Consider the following 16,722-nt stretch of genomic DNA (forward strand, 5'->3'; position numbering starts at 1 on the left):
CCACATGGCTCTTTGAATGACTTAAACGTTAGGTCAGAAAACTAAGAAATTGAAACAGAAAAAGAACGAAAATTGAAGGTAGCTTGGAATAAATAAAACCTTAACGAGATTCTATAAACCAAGACCATTAGCTAGTTTCAGAATTTCCTACAGATGTCACTGAATGTAGAAGTCTCGTGAACACGAGTTAACTCGGGATCCGTCAGCAACGTTCGTTCAGCCAAACGAGAGTAGAATCGGGTTCCAGACAGGACCGGAGACTACAGTCTGGAAAACTCTGTCATTTTATTGTGTTAAGAATGCCGCTTAGATATTTTTTACGTATAATTTACTTATAATTTTAATTCCTAAGGGTTACACGCATTTTAACAACATTGTGTATGTACATTGTTTTGGATCATTCGATGTAATTATGTGATTTGTGTTATGGCAGTTAGGTTGAAACTAGTCCCAAAGGAAATATAATGTGACATATTGCACAACTTTGTATTGAAAAGGTGAACCCATAAATAAAATAATCAACTATTATTGTACACATTTTTACGCCTTGTTCATGCCCTCAGCTATTACTTCTCACCAACCGTGACAGACAGCGGGTGGTGACCTCTTTCTGACTTAGGGAATTTGACAGCAGCTTCCTGAGAGCTGTGAGCATAAACTCTGTCATTTTGGTGGTTCAGTTTCTTCTACCATGAAAATCTTGTCTGAGAAGAGAATTTGCCAGCGACTATAACAATTTTATGCTTCGCAGGCAACCTCTTTGAGCTTTTATGAGCCATAAAGGTGTCCTGTGCTTCTTCGGAATACCCCCAGCGTAAAATCTTCTTTATGCTTGAAGTGACATGGTTCTTGTTGGAATGTTCATTTCCCTGGACATGATTTTCTGCTTCCAAAGCGGATTCCTTTGGATACTCTCATCATCAGCTTTGATGGTTGCTGTTTTTACTGTCATGTGGACGACCTCATCTTGGTCCGTTATTATCAGTGCATGTCTCATATTTTTTAAATTGATTTGTATGCAAACTTTCTTAGTCATTCTCAGCAGCTGCAACGCATCAAAAATTTTCACTGGAGTCTTATTGGACTTGTGCAATGCAGTCACCACCACCACCACCACCACCACCACCACCACCACCATGAAAATAAGCACATGCATGACCAATTTCTTCAGGTCTGAAAACCGTACAAGTAGTTAGCGGGAGCAAATAACATTATTGTTACATAGGAGGCTTGCAGTGGTGTCTCAACTGTGCACTAGCGCAAGCGTCTTGGGAAGGCGTAGCGTTCCAATCGATGAACTCACTGCTACACTGGGACGAAACGTTGGTAATTTCACGATTGAAAAAGGCTAAAGACTTAAGAGCTTAAATGTTTTTAACATTATTTTTCTTTTCAGGATTGCTTTTTTTTCTCTTCAAAATGTCGCCTACAACATGTCAATATTTTATACCTTATATTACATAGCAGATTGGCTTTATGAGATAGGTCATGTATCTGTAAGCTGGAATTAGGGAGATAGTGGGTGTGATCTCACTGTCAGCAGCCCTGGGGATGATTTTCTGCTGTTTCCCATTTGTAAACCATAATTAAGGTCATGCATGACCTTTCCATTCCCTGCATTGCCGAAAACCTATGTGAATTAGTGTAATAATCGTCATCATAAACCGGGTAGGATGTTTTAGAACACTGCGCCTCCATTTATTACAGTCTTGGTATGCTTCTCTCTTTAGTGCACCCCATGTTTCTCCTCTCTTCTCTAGGTCTTCTCCTATCTGGTCTAACCACCTTTTAACAGGGATTCCAATAATAATAATGATAATAATAATAATAATACTGGGCGAGTTGGCAGTGCGGTTAGGGGCGCACAGCTGTGAGCTTGCATCCGGCAGACAGTGGGTTTGAACCCCACTGCCGACAGCCCTGAAAATGGTTTTCCGTGGTTTCCCATTTTCACACCAAGCAAATGCTGGGGCTGTATCTTAATTAAGGCCACTTCCTTCCCACTCCTAGGCCTTTCCTATCCCATCGTCGCCATAAGACCTATCTGTATCGGTGCGACGTTAAGCCAATTGTTAAAAAAAAAAATAATACCGAGCAGAGTGGCCTCGCATGTTAACGTGTGCGACAGCTACGGAGCCAAGCTCTCTATTTGGGAGGCGAGTAGGTTGGAACCCCACCATCGGCTGTCCAGAGACTGGTTTTCTGTGGTTTGCCATTTTCACTTCCAGGCAAATACTGGGACATTTCCTGTTCATAGGCCACAACCGATTTCTTCCTTCCCCTTATCCAGTTTTATTCACTATCATTCATTTCATCTTCATTAGCTCCTTAACTGAGGTTGGCATTAGGAAGGGCATCCGGTCATAAAAACATGCCACACAATTTCGTCTCATCCCCGACCCCATAAAGGAAGACTGGTTTGAGATGTAAAATACATACAATAGTAATGATACTGTATTGGCACAATTTACGACAGCCTCGCATATTAGATTACTTTGAATTATCTAAGCTATTTACATGAAATACTAAATACAGTGGAACCTCGATTATCCGTTCCCGGAAACTACGTTTTCCTGGAATATGCGTTCAAATTACGTGGTCCTGCGAGCATCGTAATTAAATCATGTTGAAAAAATCCCGCATTATCCGATACTCGAAGAAACGATTTCCCGGATCAACCGTCCAGCAATTCCAGTCCCATCAATGCTAAATCCTCGATCAATGTTTTTTTTAAAATTATAAACTGTATCTCACGAAAGGATGGCTATGGTATACTTATGGATCTTGGCGTTAACGCCCCGTCATTGCGATAATTAGTGCAAGTACGGCACTGTACTGGAAAAGCGATCGGCGGTGAACTTGAATAAGGGACCATCTTAGCATTGCATTCGGGTGTTATTGTTTACAGAATCTCAGAAATCATAAAACAGAGAGTGGACACAACAATTGTAAGGAGACACGGCAAATTTTGACAGCTCTGCTTGAAGATGGAACGAGTTTCGTCAAATGTTTGCACTTATAAAACGTCCACATTATGTCCAGGGTTAGATGTTTATATTTTTACTTTTTTTCGATCGTACTGCCGAACAGGTTTTTGGCACTTTCCTCAGGGCATTGTAGAGTAACTGCGCTTTCAGGCAGGAATCAAAACTGCTCATTCTTAACACAAATTTAGTATTTTAATATTATCGTACACGATTATGTTAGCGAGACCAGATCAGATGTTGCATCTTACATTAAAAAAGAAAACCATGGGAGGTTTGGGATTGTCTGTTACTGTTTTGGTCCTAATGTAAGACTGGGAAGTTTACGTTTTCGTATTAAAATGCCAAAAACTGCAGTCGTTTTATTTGCGTACGTTACATTTAAATGGTTTGTAATATTTCCATCTCGTACTGACATGTGCAGTGAGCGCGTTTTCCAGATGACTTCAAGGTCACAAATAACCATAATTTCTGAAGTTTTGATGATTTTTTTTTTCTCTTTCCAATTTGATTGGATTAGTGACGGGCAGAATTGAATATAATGCATTAGAGAATTTTTGACAATCGATACTTACATTCAAAACCATGTTTTCGAGTTCAATTTAACCTTTAAAAGTCGATGTAGGCCTAATTTACGCGGTACAAGGTTTCCAGAAATTGACGTCGAACAGTATACCGGAGACCAAATTACAATGAAAGATTAAGAAAAGGAGGGATTTCACCATCATGTTGGGCACTTTTGTATCTGTATGCTTTATTTAATAAAATAGATGAGAGAATTAAAAACTTGTGGTCGATTGTCGTTTAGCTTGGCATTATAAGATTTTTCAAAGAGTTTGGTTAATCAAAGTTGCCGAACTGAAAGAAGGTTTCACGGGAAACTGACGAAGATTCCCCTGTAAAATTGAATATAAAATATCGAGATTTTGAACTCGCGTACTGGTAATTAATGCGGTTTCAAGGTCTAACATGCCTGCCTTTCATCCAGAGGGCCTGGGTTCGATTCCGACCAGGTCAGGCAATTTTACCTGGATATAAGGGCTGGTTCCTGGTACACTCAGCTTACGTGATTACCTTTAATTGAGGAGCTATCTAATGGAGAGATGGCGACCCCGATCTAGAGAGCCAGGAATATCGGCCGAGAGGTTTCAGCACACTGACCATGCGTCACCTCGTAATCTGCAGGCCCTTGGGCTGAGTAGCTGTCGCTTGGTGGGCAAAGTCTCATTGGGGCTGTAGTTTGGTTTGGTTTAAGAGTTTTTTAAGATTGTAATTATACATATTTCATTTTTGTGATGTTTAGCCAAATTGTTGATGATTTTCATTCATTCCCGGGTTTTCCGTTTTCCCGTGTTGTACGTTTTATTTTCTTGGTCCCTCGAAAAATGGAGAATCGAGGTTCCCCTGTAATGAATGTAATTACAATACATTCAATTTCTTCTATAGCCAAGTTATTTTAATAAGCTGTAAAGGTAATATAAGACCAAAAGTTCTATCTTAATACAAAATATTGTGGACTTTCCTCAGTTTCTTTATGTAATGCTGATAAGCAACCAAATTTACGATACAGCTTATAGGTCGTTTTTAAACATAACAATTTTTACAGAGATAAATGTAACAATCTGTTTTGTTCACTTTGCCTAGTCTATCAGGTATGTTGAATAATGCAGTTACCTATGGATTAAATTTATGCAAGTTATGCAATGTGCCAACTACATAATGTACTTTTAACATAATTGCCTTTGCTGTAGAGCAGGGGTTCTCAAACATTTTCGTTCGCGGCACACTGTTTCTCTATGCTGAATATAGCAGCACAGCCCAACGTACAAGTAACCAAGGATTACGGGTGTGATTTTATGCGATTCCTCCTCACATTGAACATTTGTGCAAAAGTAAACAAGCCCACATTTTCCATTAAACTGCAATAATAGTGTAATGTTATTGACAAAGCATCTTATTTTTTTGAATTCTTACTGCATGTAGGATTACGCCGTTCTGTAATATTAATAAATAGTATTAGTAAAATATTGAAAACACAAACAATTTTTTCACGGCACAGTCTAACAATTTCACGGCACACTAGTGTGCTGCAGCACACCCTTTGAGAATCCCTGCTGTAGAACCTTGGTGTACACCATGTGCAATCCAGAAGAAATGATGTGTTTTGAAAAGTAATGACAGAATTAAGCATAGCATCAAAAATAATTGTTTCGTTACTAGTTGTTAGATGACAATGTAAAGAGGAATGTGGACACATCCTACTGCTGATTAACCCAGTTTCTTGTACAGTACTTTACTTTTCTGTTTTCTAGTTTATCCTTTTCTACTTGTTTTTATTGCTCCCTCTTCTTACACTGACCACTTTCTGTGTTTTTCTATTGTGTGAACCTATCTTTTTAGATATGAATATGAATTTAATTTATCACTTACTTGTTCCTTTCTCTTATTGACCTGTTGAGTTTCTTTTCTCCTTAGAAGATTGCCATGTGTTCCTAGTCTTTAATCACCTGTATTCATTTTTGATCATTTTGTCAGTTTTACCGAAACTGTTTTTTTGTTAGGTGCTGAAGCAGCGAGGGGAAATCATCTCGAAGCTGAAGGAAACTGCCTGTGAACTGGAGCAGCGCCTGCAGGAATCAGATGCTAAACTAGAATCTACTTGCGAGGAACTCCGCGTTCGCACGTCGGAGCTGGAAGCCAAGGAACGGGCGGAAGAGGCTGCCAGGGTCCGATGTACAGAACTCGAGGAGGAGGCCAGCAGTCTCAGAGTCAAAGTACAGAGCATGGAGAAGGACAAAGAAAATGGTTAGTAGGTTCGTTCATTGTATTTGGAAAGTTTGCATCAGTCTACAGTCCGTATCTTCATTTCCCATGTTTCATTGATATTTGAGAGACATAGTATTGTTTACCTGACAGTAGTGATGACGAAACGTAATAGAGAAAGAAGACAGAATATTAAAGTTAATGGAACCCGATTAGAAGTTGTGGAAAACTTTACCATTCTGTGGGAGGTATAGTGTGGAACTGGGAGAAATGCAAGGAAATTTTCTACTCGCTGTATTACACGCCAATTTTGACATACGCAGTGTGCACGTGGACAGCAACAAAACATTATTTAAGTAGAATCCAAGCAGCTGAGATGAAATTCCTTAGAGGAATAATAATTGGGAAGACACGAAAGTATAAAGTCAGAAACATAGAAATCAGAGAGGGAATTGGATTCCCTGAACTGTAAGACAAGATAAAGACCAGTAAGCTGAAATGGTATGGACAAATGTAGAGAATGGAAGAGGATAGAGTTCCAAAGCGAGCATTTATGGAGAAAATAATAGCAGGAAGACAACTGGGAAGGCCCAGAAAGAGGTGGCTAGATACAGTGAAGGAGAGTATAGAGAAGGGAGGAGTAAAAAGTAAAGAGATATTGGAGGGAGGGAGTGGTGAATGAGATAAAAAAAACTGTGGATGTCCTTGATTGACAACCTGACCCAGAAGACTGGAAAAGGGAAAAAGAAGAAGAAGTAGTAGTAGTTGTATTTACCTGAGGAATTAAATGTTATGTGGGCCTCTTTAATGTTCTGATCGGTGAAATCTTTCAAGACTTCGCTGGCATTGATGCATTCTTCAACATACAGGTACCTCTTTGTTTAACTTCCATGCTACTTCGAAGGTACTTGCAGGAGGTCCAAAGTTCTCTGGCGAGATCTGTACTTTCATGATCGGTTCTTTCCACCCAACGCACTGGTTATTGTTCCTTGACAACACACAGAGATTTGGCCAAATTTGTGCACATTATAACACTTCATTGTTGGAAACGTCCGGCTCCAAGCCTAAATGGTTAGCATGCTGGCCTTTGGTCCAGGGGGTCCTGGGTTCGATTCCTAGCAAGTTACGGGATTTTAAGTATTTTCTGTCAGTCACCAATGAGTTCATTTTTGCTTTCCTTCATGTATGTATGTTTAACCCTTATCTCATTTCTCTACGGGGTTGGATATGATGTAAGATGAATGTTTGTAGCAAGTTTTTATAACCGGATGCCCTTCCTGATGTCTACCTCATCAGAGGAGTTACTGAGAATAAATGACGTGATATATGATGGTAGGAAGAGAGAGGGTGAAACCCAGTGCCAGCATATAACCTGCTCCTGTCGAAAAGCACCAAGGGGTCTGCTCAAGGCTTAACGTCCCTATCTGACGGATGAATCACCACGAACAGCATCAAGTGCCCTCACTCCATGTGAGTACCATGGAGAGGTTTGGAATTTAATCCATGCTTTTGGCACGCAGGATTTGTAATTATATACCACCACCTTCCCTAACATGCCAGCCAACATTCTGATGGTGAACTTTTTCGACCAATGGGACTCAAACCGGTTAACCATGGTGTCAGACTATATAGACTTCAGCGCCTTAACAATCATGACCACCAGGCGGGCTTTGCTTTCTTACATACTGTGGTTATATTAAGAAAGGTTGATAATCTTATTGGTTTCCTTCTTACCTTTTCATTGCTGCTTTCTCAGATGAGGCCATATTTCCCTTAGTGCTGGATTTTTTGCCTAATTCTTAACACTCTGTTTAAAAATCTATTAATTTTGTCCCCAACATTTGTTAACATTTTTTTTCACAGGAAGTTCTGAATGCTCTAGTTCTGGAGATTCTGAAGCCAAATTAGTATTCAATATACTTGGGTTCAGCTCTTGAAAATCATGTACCATTGACACCAGCTCACTGTTAGACCATGTGAAAGGCACAGCGACTTTATGACCACTTCTCTCCCTACTCCTTGGGATTTTGTCACCACTGTCACTTTCCAAAAAATTCCCAACATCCCTTGTTTTACTACTGTTGAACGAATTTCACACCTGAATTGATCTCTCCAAAAAACAATAGGATTTGCTCAGAGTGCATGCATATTATGGTCACATGTGGAAGCCATGATGCTCAACAATGTGTTCACAGAAGATACATATTCTACCATCATATGTACATAAGAAGAAACTAATTTATTGAAACTGTAGTCAACAGATCTCAGCAGCAGCTTCTTCTTATTGGTTGGGTTGAAAATAAAGGATGTGTACAGTTGTCTGTATCTCCACCACTCCCTTGTTTTTTCCAATATTTCTTCTACTTTTACTCCTCTCTTCTCAGTACTCTCCTTCACCATATCCGTCCACTTCTTTCTGGATCTTCCCCACTGTCTTCTTGCTATTATTCTATCCATAAATACTTGCTTTGGAACTCCTCCATTCTCATCATGTGTCCATACCATTTCAGCTTACTAGTCTCTATCTTGTCTTGCAGTTTTTGGAACCCATTTCTCTGATTTCTACAGTTCTGATCTTAATCTCTTTGTGTCTTCCTAATTATTCCTCTAAGGAACTTTGTAATGGCTGCTTGAATTCTGCTTTCATCACATTTTGTTGTTGTCCATGTGCCCGCTACATATGTGTAAATTGATGTATGATACACGGAGTACGCAATTTTCTTGCATTTCTCTGGGACTTGCTGGTTCCACACTATACCTCTCACACACTGGTGGACCGGGCGAGTTGGCCGTGCGGTTAGGAGCGCGCAACTGTGAGCTCGCATCCGGGAGATAGTGGGTTTGAACCCCACTGTCGAAGATGGTTTTCTGTGGTTTCCCATTTTCACACCAGGCAAATACTGGGGCTGTACCTTAATTAAGGCCACGGCCGCTTCCTTCCCATTCCTAGGCCTTCCCTGTCATAAGACCTATCTGTGTTGGTGCGACATAAAACAAATAGCAAAAAAAAAAAAAAAAAAAAAAAAAAACCACTGGTGAAACCTGTTGTCTTCTGGGATTCTCTTTCTGATTTCTTCAGGTCCCTTCAATCAATCAATCAATCAATCAATCAATCAATCAATCAATCAATCAATCAATCAATCAATCAATCAGTCATCATTGATGATCTGCATTTAGGGCTATCGTCCAGGTGGCAGATTTCCTATCATTTGTTTACCTAGTCCTTTCTTAAATGATTTCAAAGAAGTTGGAAATTTGTCAAACAATTTCCTTGGGAAATTATTCCTCCGCAACGGGTCACAATTGGGTTCAAACCCTCAGTGACGGGAAACATTTAAGTCCCGCTTTACCCAGCGGATGGAGGTGATTCAATGCGAGTACTAGGAGAATGTAGCAATCTCTTTAAAAATTCAGTATTACACCAGTTTAGCTCAGGTGATGTTCAAATGTTTACAGTATAGACTCAAAAGAATGTAGTTTACATTCTTTAACTTCATATATTTACCTTACATTAACGTAATGGAGAAGAGACCTTCCACATTTTGTATGGAATGAAAGTGATGTTCTTGTATTAGCTGGGTTGTTTCACAGTGCAATGAAAACTAAAGTAATCATTGCCTCTGGAAATTTGAGCAGAAGAAACGGGGGCAATAGTTCAAAGATTCAGTTAGCACAAATCCTAGGTTAATGGAACAGTTATTCATGAGAAAGAGGGCGTATACTTGGCGTGTTTTATTTTGTCATCCATTACTTAGTCGCACGCACAATGTCCTCCGATTTCTTATGTTGTGTGTCCACTCCTGCTTTGCTCAGTTCAGTCTTCAGTGTGGTGTAATGCTGTTATCTCCTGATTTATTAAAATTTAATTACTTCTCTTTCATTCAAACTGCACCGTGCCATGCTTCTTCGCCATGCAGTATCATATTTCAAAGGGGCAGCGATACGAGTCATAAGAGGTTTCAGGGCATTGAAAGAATTATAGGAATTCTCACCAGACAATGTCAACATCATATCAGTAAAGGGATGGAATAACTACATAAAGAAACATCCTGTAATGAAACATACATCCACTAAAATGCAGCACATATTTAAGCCTATATGCTCTCAAGCAGAAATAGGTCAGACTATTTCAAACACTTTAGAAAGAAAAAAAAAAAGGAACACTCATTTGGGCTGATTCATACATACAAGGAAGGCATACACCTTCGCCTTGAAAGATCTACAACTTAAAAAAGCTTTACAGGCTAGAACAAAATGAAGTTAGACCTACAGGGGTCTATACCACGCATGAAAGTCAGCAGCATGTGGAGAAATGGAGGTCTGTACGACGTATGGAGGCCAGTGTCAAGGCCTTAACCCCTCAGCGTCGCAGCGTTTTAAAGAGCTTCCTACCCCGCGGCCGGATGAGATTTCAACTGCGCGCGACTGAAATACATTGATTCACTTCAAGCGTTACTACAAGTAAAAGAGTAGCCTGATATTCGCGAAATGTGGAATTCCATATGATAGAACTAAGTACATGCAGATAATAACATAATTGTTTCACATTTCCTTAGTAATTTAGTTTCATGTGACAGAGTTCGAAGCACTCTTTGTGACAGAGACCCAAGTCACACTCCTGGCAGCAGTACACAGACGTCTTCTTTTTGCCGTGTTTTGAATATACAATGCAACGTCTCTGAGGTTTGGATTTCTCACTCTTGGGTGCTAATTTCCTAATAAAATGTCTTTCCTGCAACCTTGGAACTGTATTATCTCATGCGCGCCGGCCTTGAATATTTCGTTCCCCGCCCGAGTGAGCGTATTTTGTAAACAAACCTTCCATCAGCTGAACCAGATTAGATAACTGCTCAATGTTTGTCCCTGTGACTTGTCTGAATATTATTAGAGAATTCAGGAATCAGAATTCACTGTTGAAAACTTCTCTTTGACCTTAATTATTCATAGCCTCCCACACGAAATTTCCAAGTACTGGTTTCTCCTCATCGTCACTCTCATCATTTACCACTGCATCCACTACAGCCACATCATCTATTTCATTATCACTGCTGCTAATACTGTCACTACTACTTCCGACTAAACTTTCATCTGAATTATACAACATTTCAAGCACGTTACTGTCAGTCAGAGCACGGCTGGAATTAGCTATTGAGCACGGCACAACACACGGACTGATGAAGCTGCAGCGAGACCGAAAAGAGCAGGATGAAAGTGTATTAGGGGAATAACATTTATGACGAAAAAACCAACTCGATACATATTTCAGATAAAAGGTGGAGAAATCGTCTTTCAAACGAGATATATACCATGAACAACTGGTTCTCGTATCGTATGACAGAAAAAATGGAAATGGCGTATGGCTTTTAGTGCCGGGAGTGTCCTAGGACATATTCGGCTCGCCAGATGCAGGTCTTTTGATTTGACACCCGTAGATAACCTGCACGTCGTGATGAGGATGAAATGATGATGAAGATAACACATACACCCAGCCCCAGTGCCAGCGAAATTAACCAATTAAGGTTAAAATTCCCGACCCTGCCGGGAATCGAACCCGGGACCCCTGTGACCAAAGGCCAGCAAGCTAACCATTTAGCCATGGAGCCGGACCGTATGACAGAAAGCAGCACTAACTCATGCCTACACAGTGCACTCCTGGAGAGTTACAAATATATTACAAGCTGAGAAATAAAGACAAATATAATAAATAAACCGCACTCTTATTAATGTAAAATTAGAGCAAAGAACATCACGCGAAAAGACAAACTTCTCTGAATATCACTTTTTTATTTTATTCTGTAGGAAAGAATGAAGCAAACATTAGTGCTCAGACTTACTTAACATATACTTATCCTTGCAAAAACAACTTCATTTTAACGATTTTCAATTCTTATTTACAACACTGATAAACCTGAAAATGTCTTCTTGGAAACAAAACAATTTGCATATTCATAACTAGAAAACTCTTCGCGCTATGCGAAACCATGTATGGGTCTATACCACGTATAGAGGTCGGCGCTGAGGGGTTAATCGATGGTAGCACTGAGAGCACAATGTTCAAATGTGCCATAAAACATGGATTGAGTAAACTTGATTACAACAGGTTAGGGGTTATAATCACAATTGCTGCCTCTCTTTTCCATTACTCACTCTGACCACATTAACCTGTATTTCAACTTGATCTGTTGCCTGTTCTTGATCAGTAATCTACGGTTGTTATTGCAGGTGAGACTCAGAGCGAAGTCATGAGCACCAGTACCATCAGCAAGACTGAGGACTCGTCCAGGCTGAAGGACCTGGAGGAGACATTTGAGGAACGCTATACCAAGGTGAGGCCTTTCTTGTTGTAGTGTGTACAGTCTAGCCTTAATATAAAGGGCAGTCAAATAAAAACCGAACACCCACTACGTGACCATGGAATGGTTTTATTCAAAAGTAATCACCAGAAGTGTTAATACATATATATCTCGCTGGGAGCCTACAACCACACCCACTTGTGCACTTCCTTGTCTAAACGGAGCCACAGCTATTGCCAACCTGAATACAAATTTCTTCCTCTGTGATTCGTCGGTTTTCCCAGATAAGGCCATCTGTCCACCCTACCACATCAGGAGTAATGGCTTGATGGACCTCGGAATCTCCTATGCCACTCGTGCACACTCATCATGGACATGCAGTGTTTGCCACACACAACAGACATGCGGTGATGAGTTTCGCGAACTCTAGCACCCTTAGCCACCAGAAAACGAACCACACTTCTCTGCTCTCCTCTGCACTTTTGACCAGTCCCTGCACCAGCAAAGACATAACCCAACAACTGCGTGCACCTGTGAGTTGTCACTATGCAGTTCTCTTACTATAGTGATGGCATTATTGATTCGTAACAACAGTGTTGCCACCTTTCACGCGGAATGTGTGTTACAGTATGATGGTTGTTTGGTTTTCATTTGACATCTAAATACTCTCCTGGTACATGATACTTCAGTGATGAATATGTTGTCCAAATATATCGGAAAAGAACAACCAAGTGTGAAATTGCATCGTATAAAGATAGGAACATGACAAGGAATACACAGTAGGATGAACTCGGTGATGGTTTACTGTAGAAAGTGGGAGCAACAGAAAGAGAAGACAACGACAAACATGAGAACACAAAAAACCAGAGATAACCTTCACATTTCATAGACTGCCATCTTTGAACAGAGCAGATGTGCCAACTCCCCTGATTTAAGCGGAGACTCCCTATTTTTGGTCCTTCCTCCCTCTCTCCAGATAGCAGATTTATCTCCCGATTTTGAGAGTAGATTTAGTGATGCTGTATTTTTAGAAAATTCCAGGTTTTTCCTTGTTCATTACCTAACTGGAGAGAATTGATCTGTGGGCAAGACAGGTGCAATCAGCTGGTGATGTTCTTAAATATGGCAGGATCTCTAATGTAATACTTTTTATTATTTTATCATTTCCACATAGCATTGCTGACTGCGAGTATTTTTTAGCATACCGTATAATCCCGAATACCACCCGCACTTTTTTCCCTAAAATATTGGCTCTAAATCTTGGGTGCGGGTCGTGTTCAAGCCGTTCATTCTCGTAAATATTTACTACATTTACGTGGAGTATTGGAATAGATTTAAATACGGTTACTGTACTCAATATACCACATGTAAACGGGCATTCAGGTCTTATTGTGTTTTAGTTGCGTTTTAGAAAACAAGATTGTTTTTTTTTCCTCAGTACGGTTACAGTGGCATGTAAACGCGAAATGTAAGGTAATGAAATACGGTAAATCAAAGAATATGGGTAAATATGAAAACCGCTGCTGCAGATGCTCGATCGTAATTTGTTTCACAAGTGTTGCTGGCATGCTGGGTGCGTGAATAGCTGATGTCGCAGGATATCGTACTTTGCGAGAGTCAAGATGGTTGGTTACGGAAGTCCGGTGTTATTGTTAGAACACACGAGTCCGGCTGGATGAACATTGCGTTAGTTGAGGACTGAGTGAAGTGCGTTTGGCAACATCGCCCGGGAGCTTTGTTACAAAAACGAAACGTGCTTGTGTTGGGCAGTTACCGAGGACATACAACTTACGCTGTAAAAGATATGATGAGGAAAGGTAAAACCGATCTTGCGATAATTCCCGGAGGACTCGCTTCTATTTTACAGCCGTTGGATGTGTGCGTGAACCAGCCTTTCAAAACTGCAATGAAGCAGTTGTGCATCGAATGGATGTCTGATGGTGATCACGCATTAACATCAACAGGACGAGTGAAGAGGCCTGAATTGGGACTAAAATGCAGCTGGATCAAGACCGCATGGGCACACATTTCCAACGATCTAGTGTCCAAAAGCTTTAAGAAATGTGGAATTTCAAATTCAGTGTACGGTAGTGAAGACGACTATTTGTGGAAAGATGCCAGCGACAGAAAGTTCCTATGGTGAAACTTCAGATGACGACGGTGAATTGCGAATGATCTCAGTATTGGACTAATTTTATTTATGATTTTACGTATTTTTGTGATGATTTTATTAATTGTAACCTGTTTGAATTTATATTTGTGGTATATTTGAAGAAAATTAAATAGGTATGCAAGTTATTTGATATTTTTTTCTGTATTTTGCCGTCTCAAATTTAGGGTGCGGCTCTTATTCGGTGGGGTGGTATTCAGGATTATACAGTATTTATAAGGACACAAACTCAATTCAAGTGGAAGATTCCCAAAAAAGAATTATGGAAAAACTTTTAACCCTAAAAGCCGTTCGGCAAGGCGAGTGCTTTGAGCATAAATCTAGCTCAAAAATTTATGAAGAGGCCTAAGGCAGTTCAATGAAGAGTCATGTCAGGATATGCCGCAGGAAAAAAAAGCCTCTTGATTTTTGACTTTGAAAGTTGGCACGTCTGAGATAGGCTCTCTTATCTCCCTGTTCTTCTACATCCATGTCTCAGGCCTCAACAGGCTCATTTCTGTTTGCCATTTTTATCTTATGTTTCTTATGATTTCCTGTATTTATCCAGCTTTCTTCTTATCCTACACTTATCCCACATGAAGACCAAAGATCTGTCAAGATGGCCTCTCAGTGAGTGTTGATGCCTGCCCTCCTGATGGAGTTGGGAAGGTGAAATGATCTCATGGGGGCTGAAAAGAGATGGATGTAGAACAACTGGCACTGATGAGGGGAGAGCCTATCTGTTAGATGGCAGTTTGTGAAGATGTAGAGATTTTCTTTGTCCTTTTCTGTTGCCACATCTTTGTCTTAGTCTTCTATTTTTGTTGACCGAGCGAGTTGCCCATGCGGTTAGCGGCATGCAGCTGTGAGCTTGCATTAGGAGATAGTAGGTTTGAACCCCACGGGCCCCAGGGGCTCTCAACTTGGGAGGGTGGGTTGGTGACCACGGGCCCCTTAGCTGAGTCCTGACATTGTTTCCATTTACTTGTGTCAGGCTCCTCAATTTAACCTATCCTATCCTATCCTTTGGTCAACTCGTCTTCTTTTCCAACCCCGATGGTATTGCAGCACTCGAGGCCTAGAGAGTCTTTCAGCGTCACGCCCTTCGTGGCCCTTGACTTCCTTTGACCGATACCTTCATTTTTTGAAGTGTCGAATTCCTTCCATTTTTTCTCTCTGGTTAGTGTTATATAGAGGGTGGCTGCCTAGTTGTACTTCCTCTTAAAACAATAATCACCACCACCACCACTACTGAACCCCATGGTCAGCAGCCCTGAAGATGGTTTTGTGTGGTTTTCCACACCAGGCAAATGCCGGGGCTGTACCTTAATTAAGGCCATGGCCGCTTCCTTCCCACTCCTAGCCCGCCCTTTCCTATCCCATAATTGCCATAAGACACGTAAAACCAATTGTTAAAAAAACAAAACAAAAAGTATTTGTGTTGCTTTCTCTTCCCATACTGACCTGCCATTGTGCTTGTCCTATTATATTTGTTATTTTCTTATTCGTCTCTCTCTTTCTCTGACTTGATTTGACACTTGTTTGTTCCTTTCCTGTACCTAACATAATCCGAATAAAAACAAAGTATGAGGCCAAAATTTGAAGTGTACAGGCAAAATTTTTTTTTTACATAGATAGGCAAGGCTTCCCTAGTTGTGTTTTGTTCATTTTTGTGTAAATTCATGTCTTTTGTTTAGTTTAGTTTTCAAACAGTTGTTAATGTAAAGTTCTTCCATTTGTTTCCTGGTACATGGCTAAAGTTTGCTAATTGTATTGACAAGTTGTGTAAGCTGTGGTAAGTGGAATGATGGTGTTGTCTGTTGGCGGTGCCAGTAGCTGCGGACGGTGGCGGTGAGGCTCAAGAAACGTGTGGCGGAGCTCACGGCCCAACAGACGCAACTTGAGGCAGACCGCAAACGGCTTATATCTGAGAAAACAGACCTCCAGAGTCGGCTTGCTCAGGCCTCATCACAGGCTAAGACCCTGCAGGTAATGTAACGCAACTTCTTTTAATACTGTAAAAGGTTTTTAATTCTAACTCAGATTTCATTAATGCTATTCATATCTTTAATAAAAATTTATCTGATATCTTTTCTCCATTTCTATAGATGTCTATGACCTTGATGTTTGGTCCGTCAGAAACAGCATCTTCATCTCCTTTTGTTTGGTTTATGGTGTTATTTCTATATGGTCTAATGATTCCTGCACTTCATTTCATGGACATTCAAAGCCAGAACTAATACTCTGATGATCTAATAAGTTTTTTAGCCACAAACTCCAACAAGGAAAATTTTGCAGAATACCACGCAGCTGAGGACGGATCTACCTGGTCTGCATTTGGTTATGTCATAAGAGTCATGTAGTTGTAGGATGTTGAATTTGAATCCCATCATCAGCAGTCCAAATTATGTTTTTCTGTGGTTTCCTATTTTCACACGGGGCAAATGCCAGGGCTAATTCTTATTTAAGGCCACAGCTGCAATATTCCCAGTCCTAGCCCTTTTCTGTCCCATCATCACCAAAGACATGAAAG

At 40.4% G+C, this 16,722-nt stretch overlaps 1 protein-coding gene across 1 annotated transcript in view; it reads left to right on the plus strand.

Annotated features, from left to right (window-relative positions):
- Positions 1 to 16,722, plus strand: part of LOC136885334 (GRIP and coiled-coil domain-containing protein 2) — a 105,041-nt gene that overhangs the window by 36,538 nt on the left and 51,781 nt on the right. Inside the window, exons 8-10 of the mRNA XM_068230286.1 lie at positions 5,546 to 5,789; positions 11,970 to 12,073; positions 16,026 to 16,178. Coding sequence (XP_068086387.1) covers positions 5,546 to 5,789; positions 11,970 to 12,073; positions 16,026 to 16,178 — 501 coding nt within the window. The remainder of the gene's footprint in view (positions 1 to 5,545; positions 5,790 to 11,969; positions 12,074 to 16,025; positions 16,179 to 16,722) is intronic.

This window comes from Anabrus simplex, chromosome 14 (genome assembly GCF_040414725.1).
Source record: "Anabrus simplex isolate iqAnaSimp1 chromosome 14, ASM4041472v1, whole genome shotgun sequence".
Lineage (NCBI taxonomy): Eukaryota > Metazoa > Arthropoda > Insecta > Orthoptera > Tettigoniidae > Anabrus > Anabrus simplex.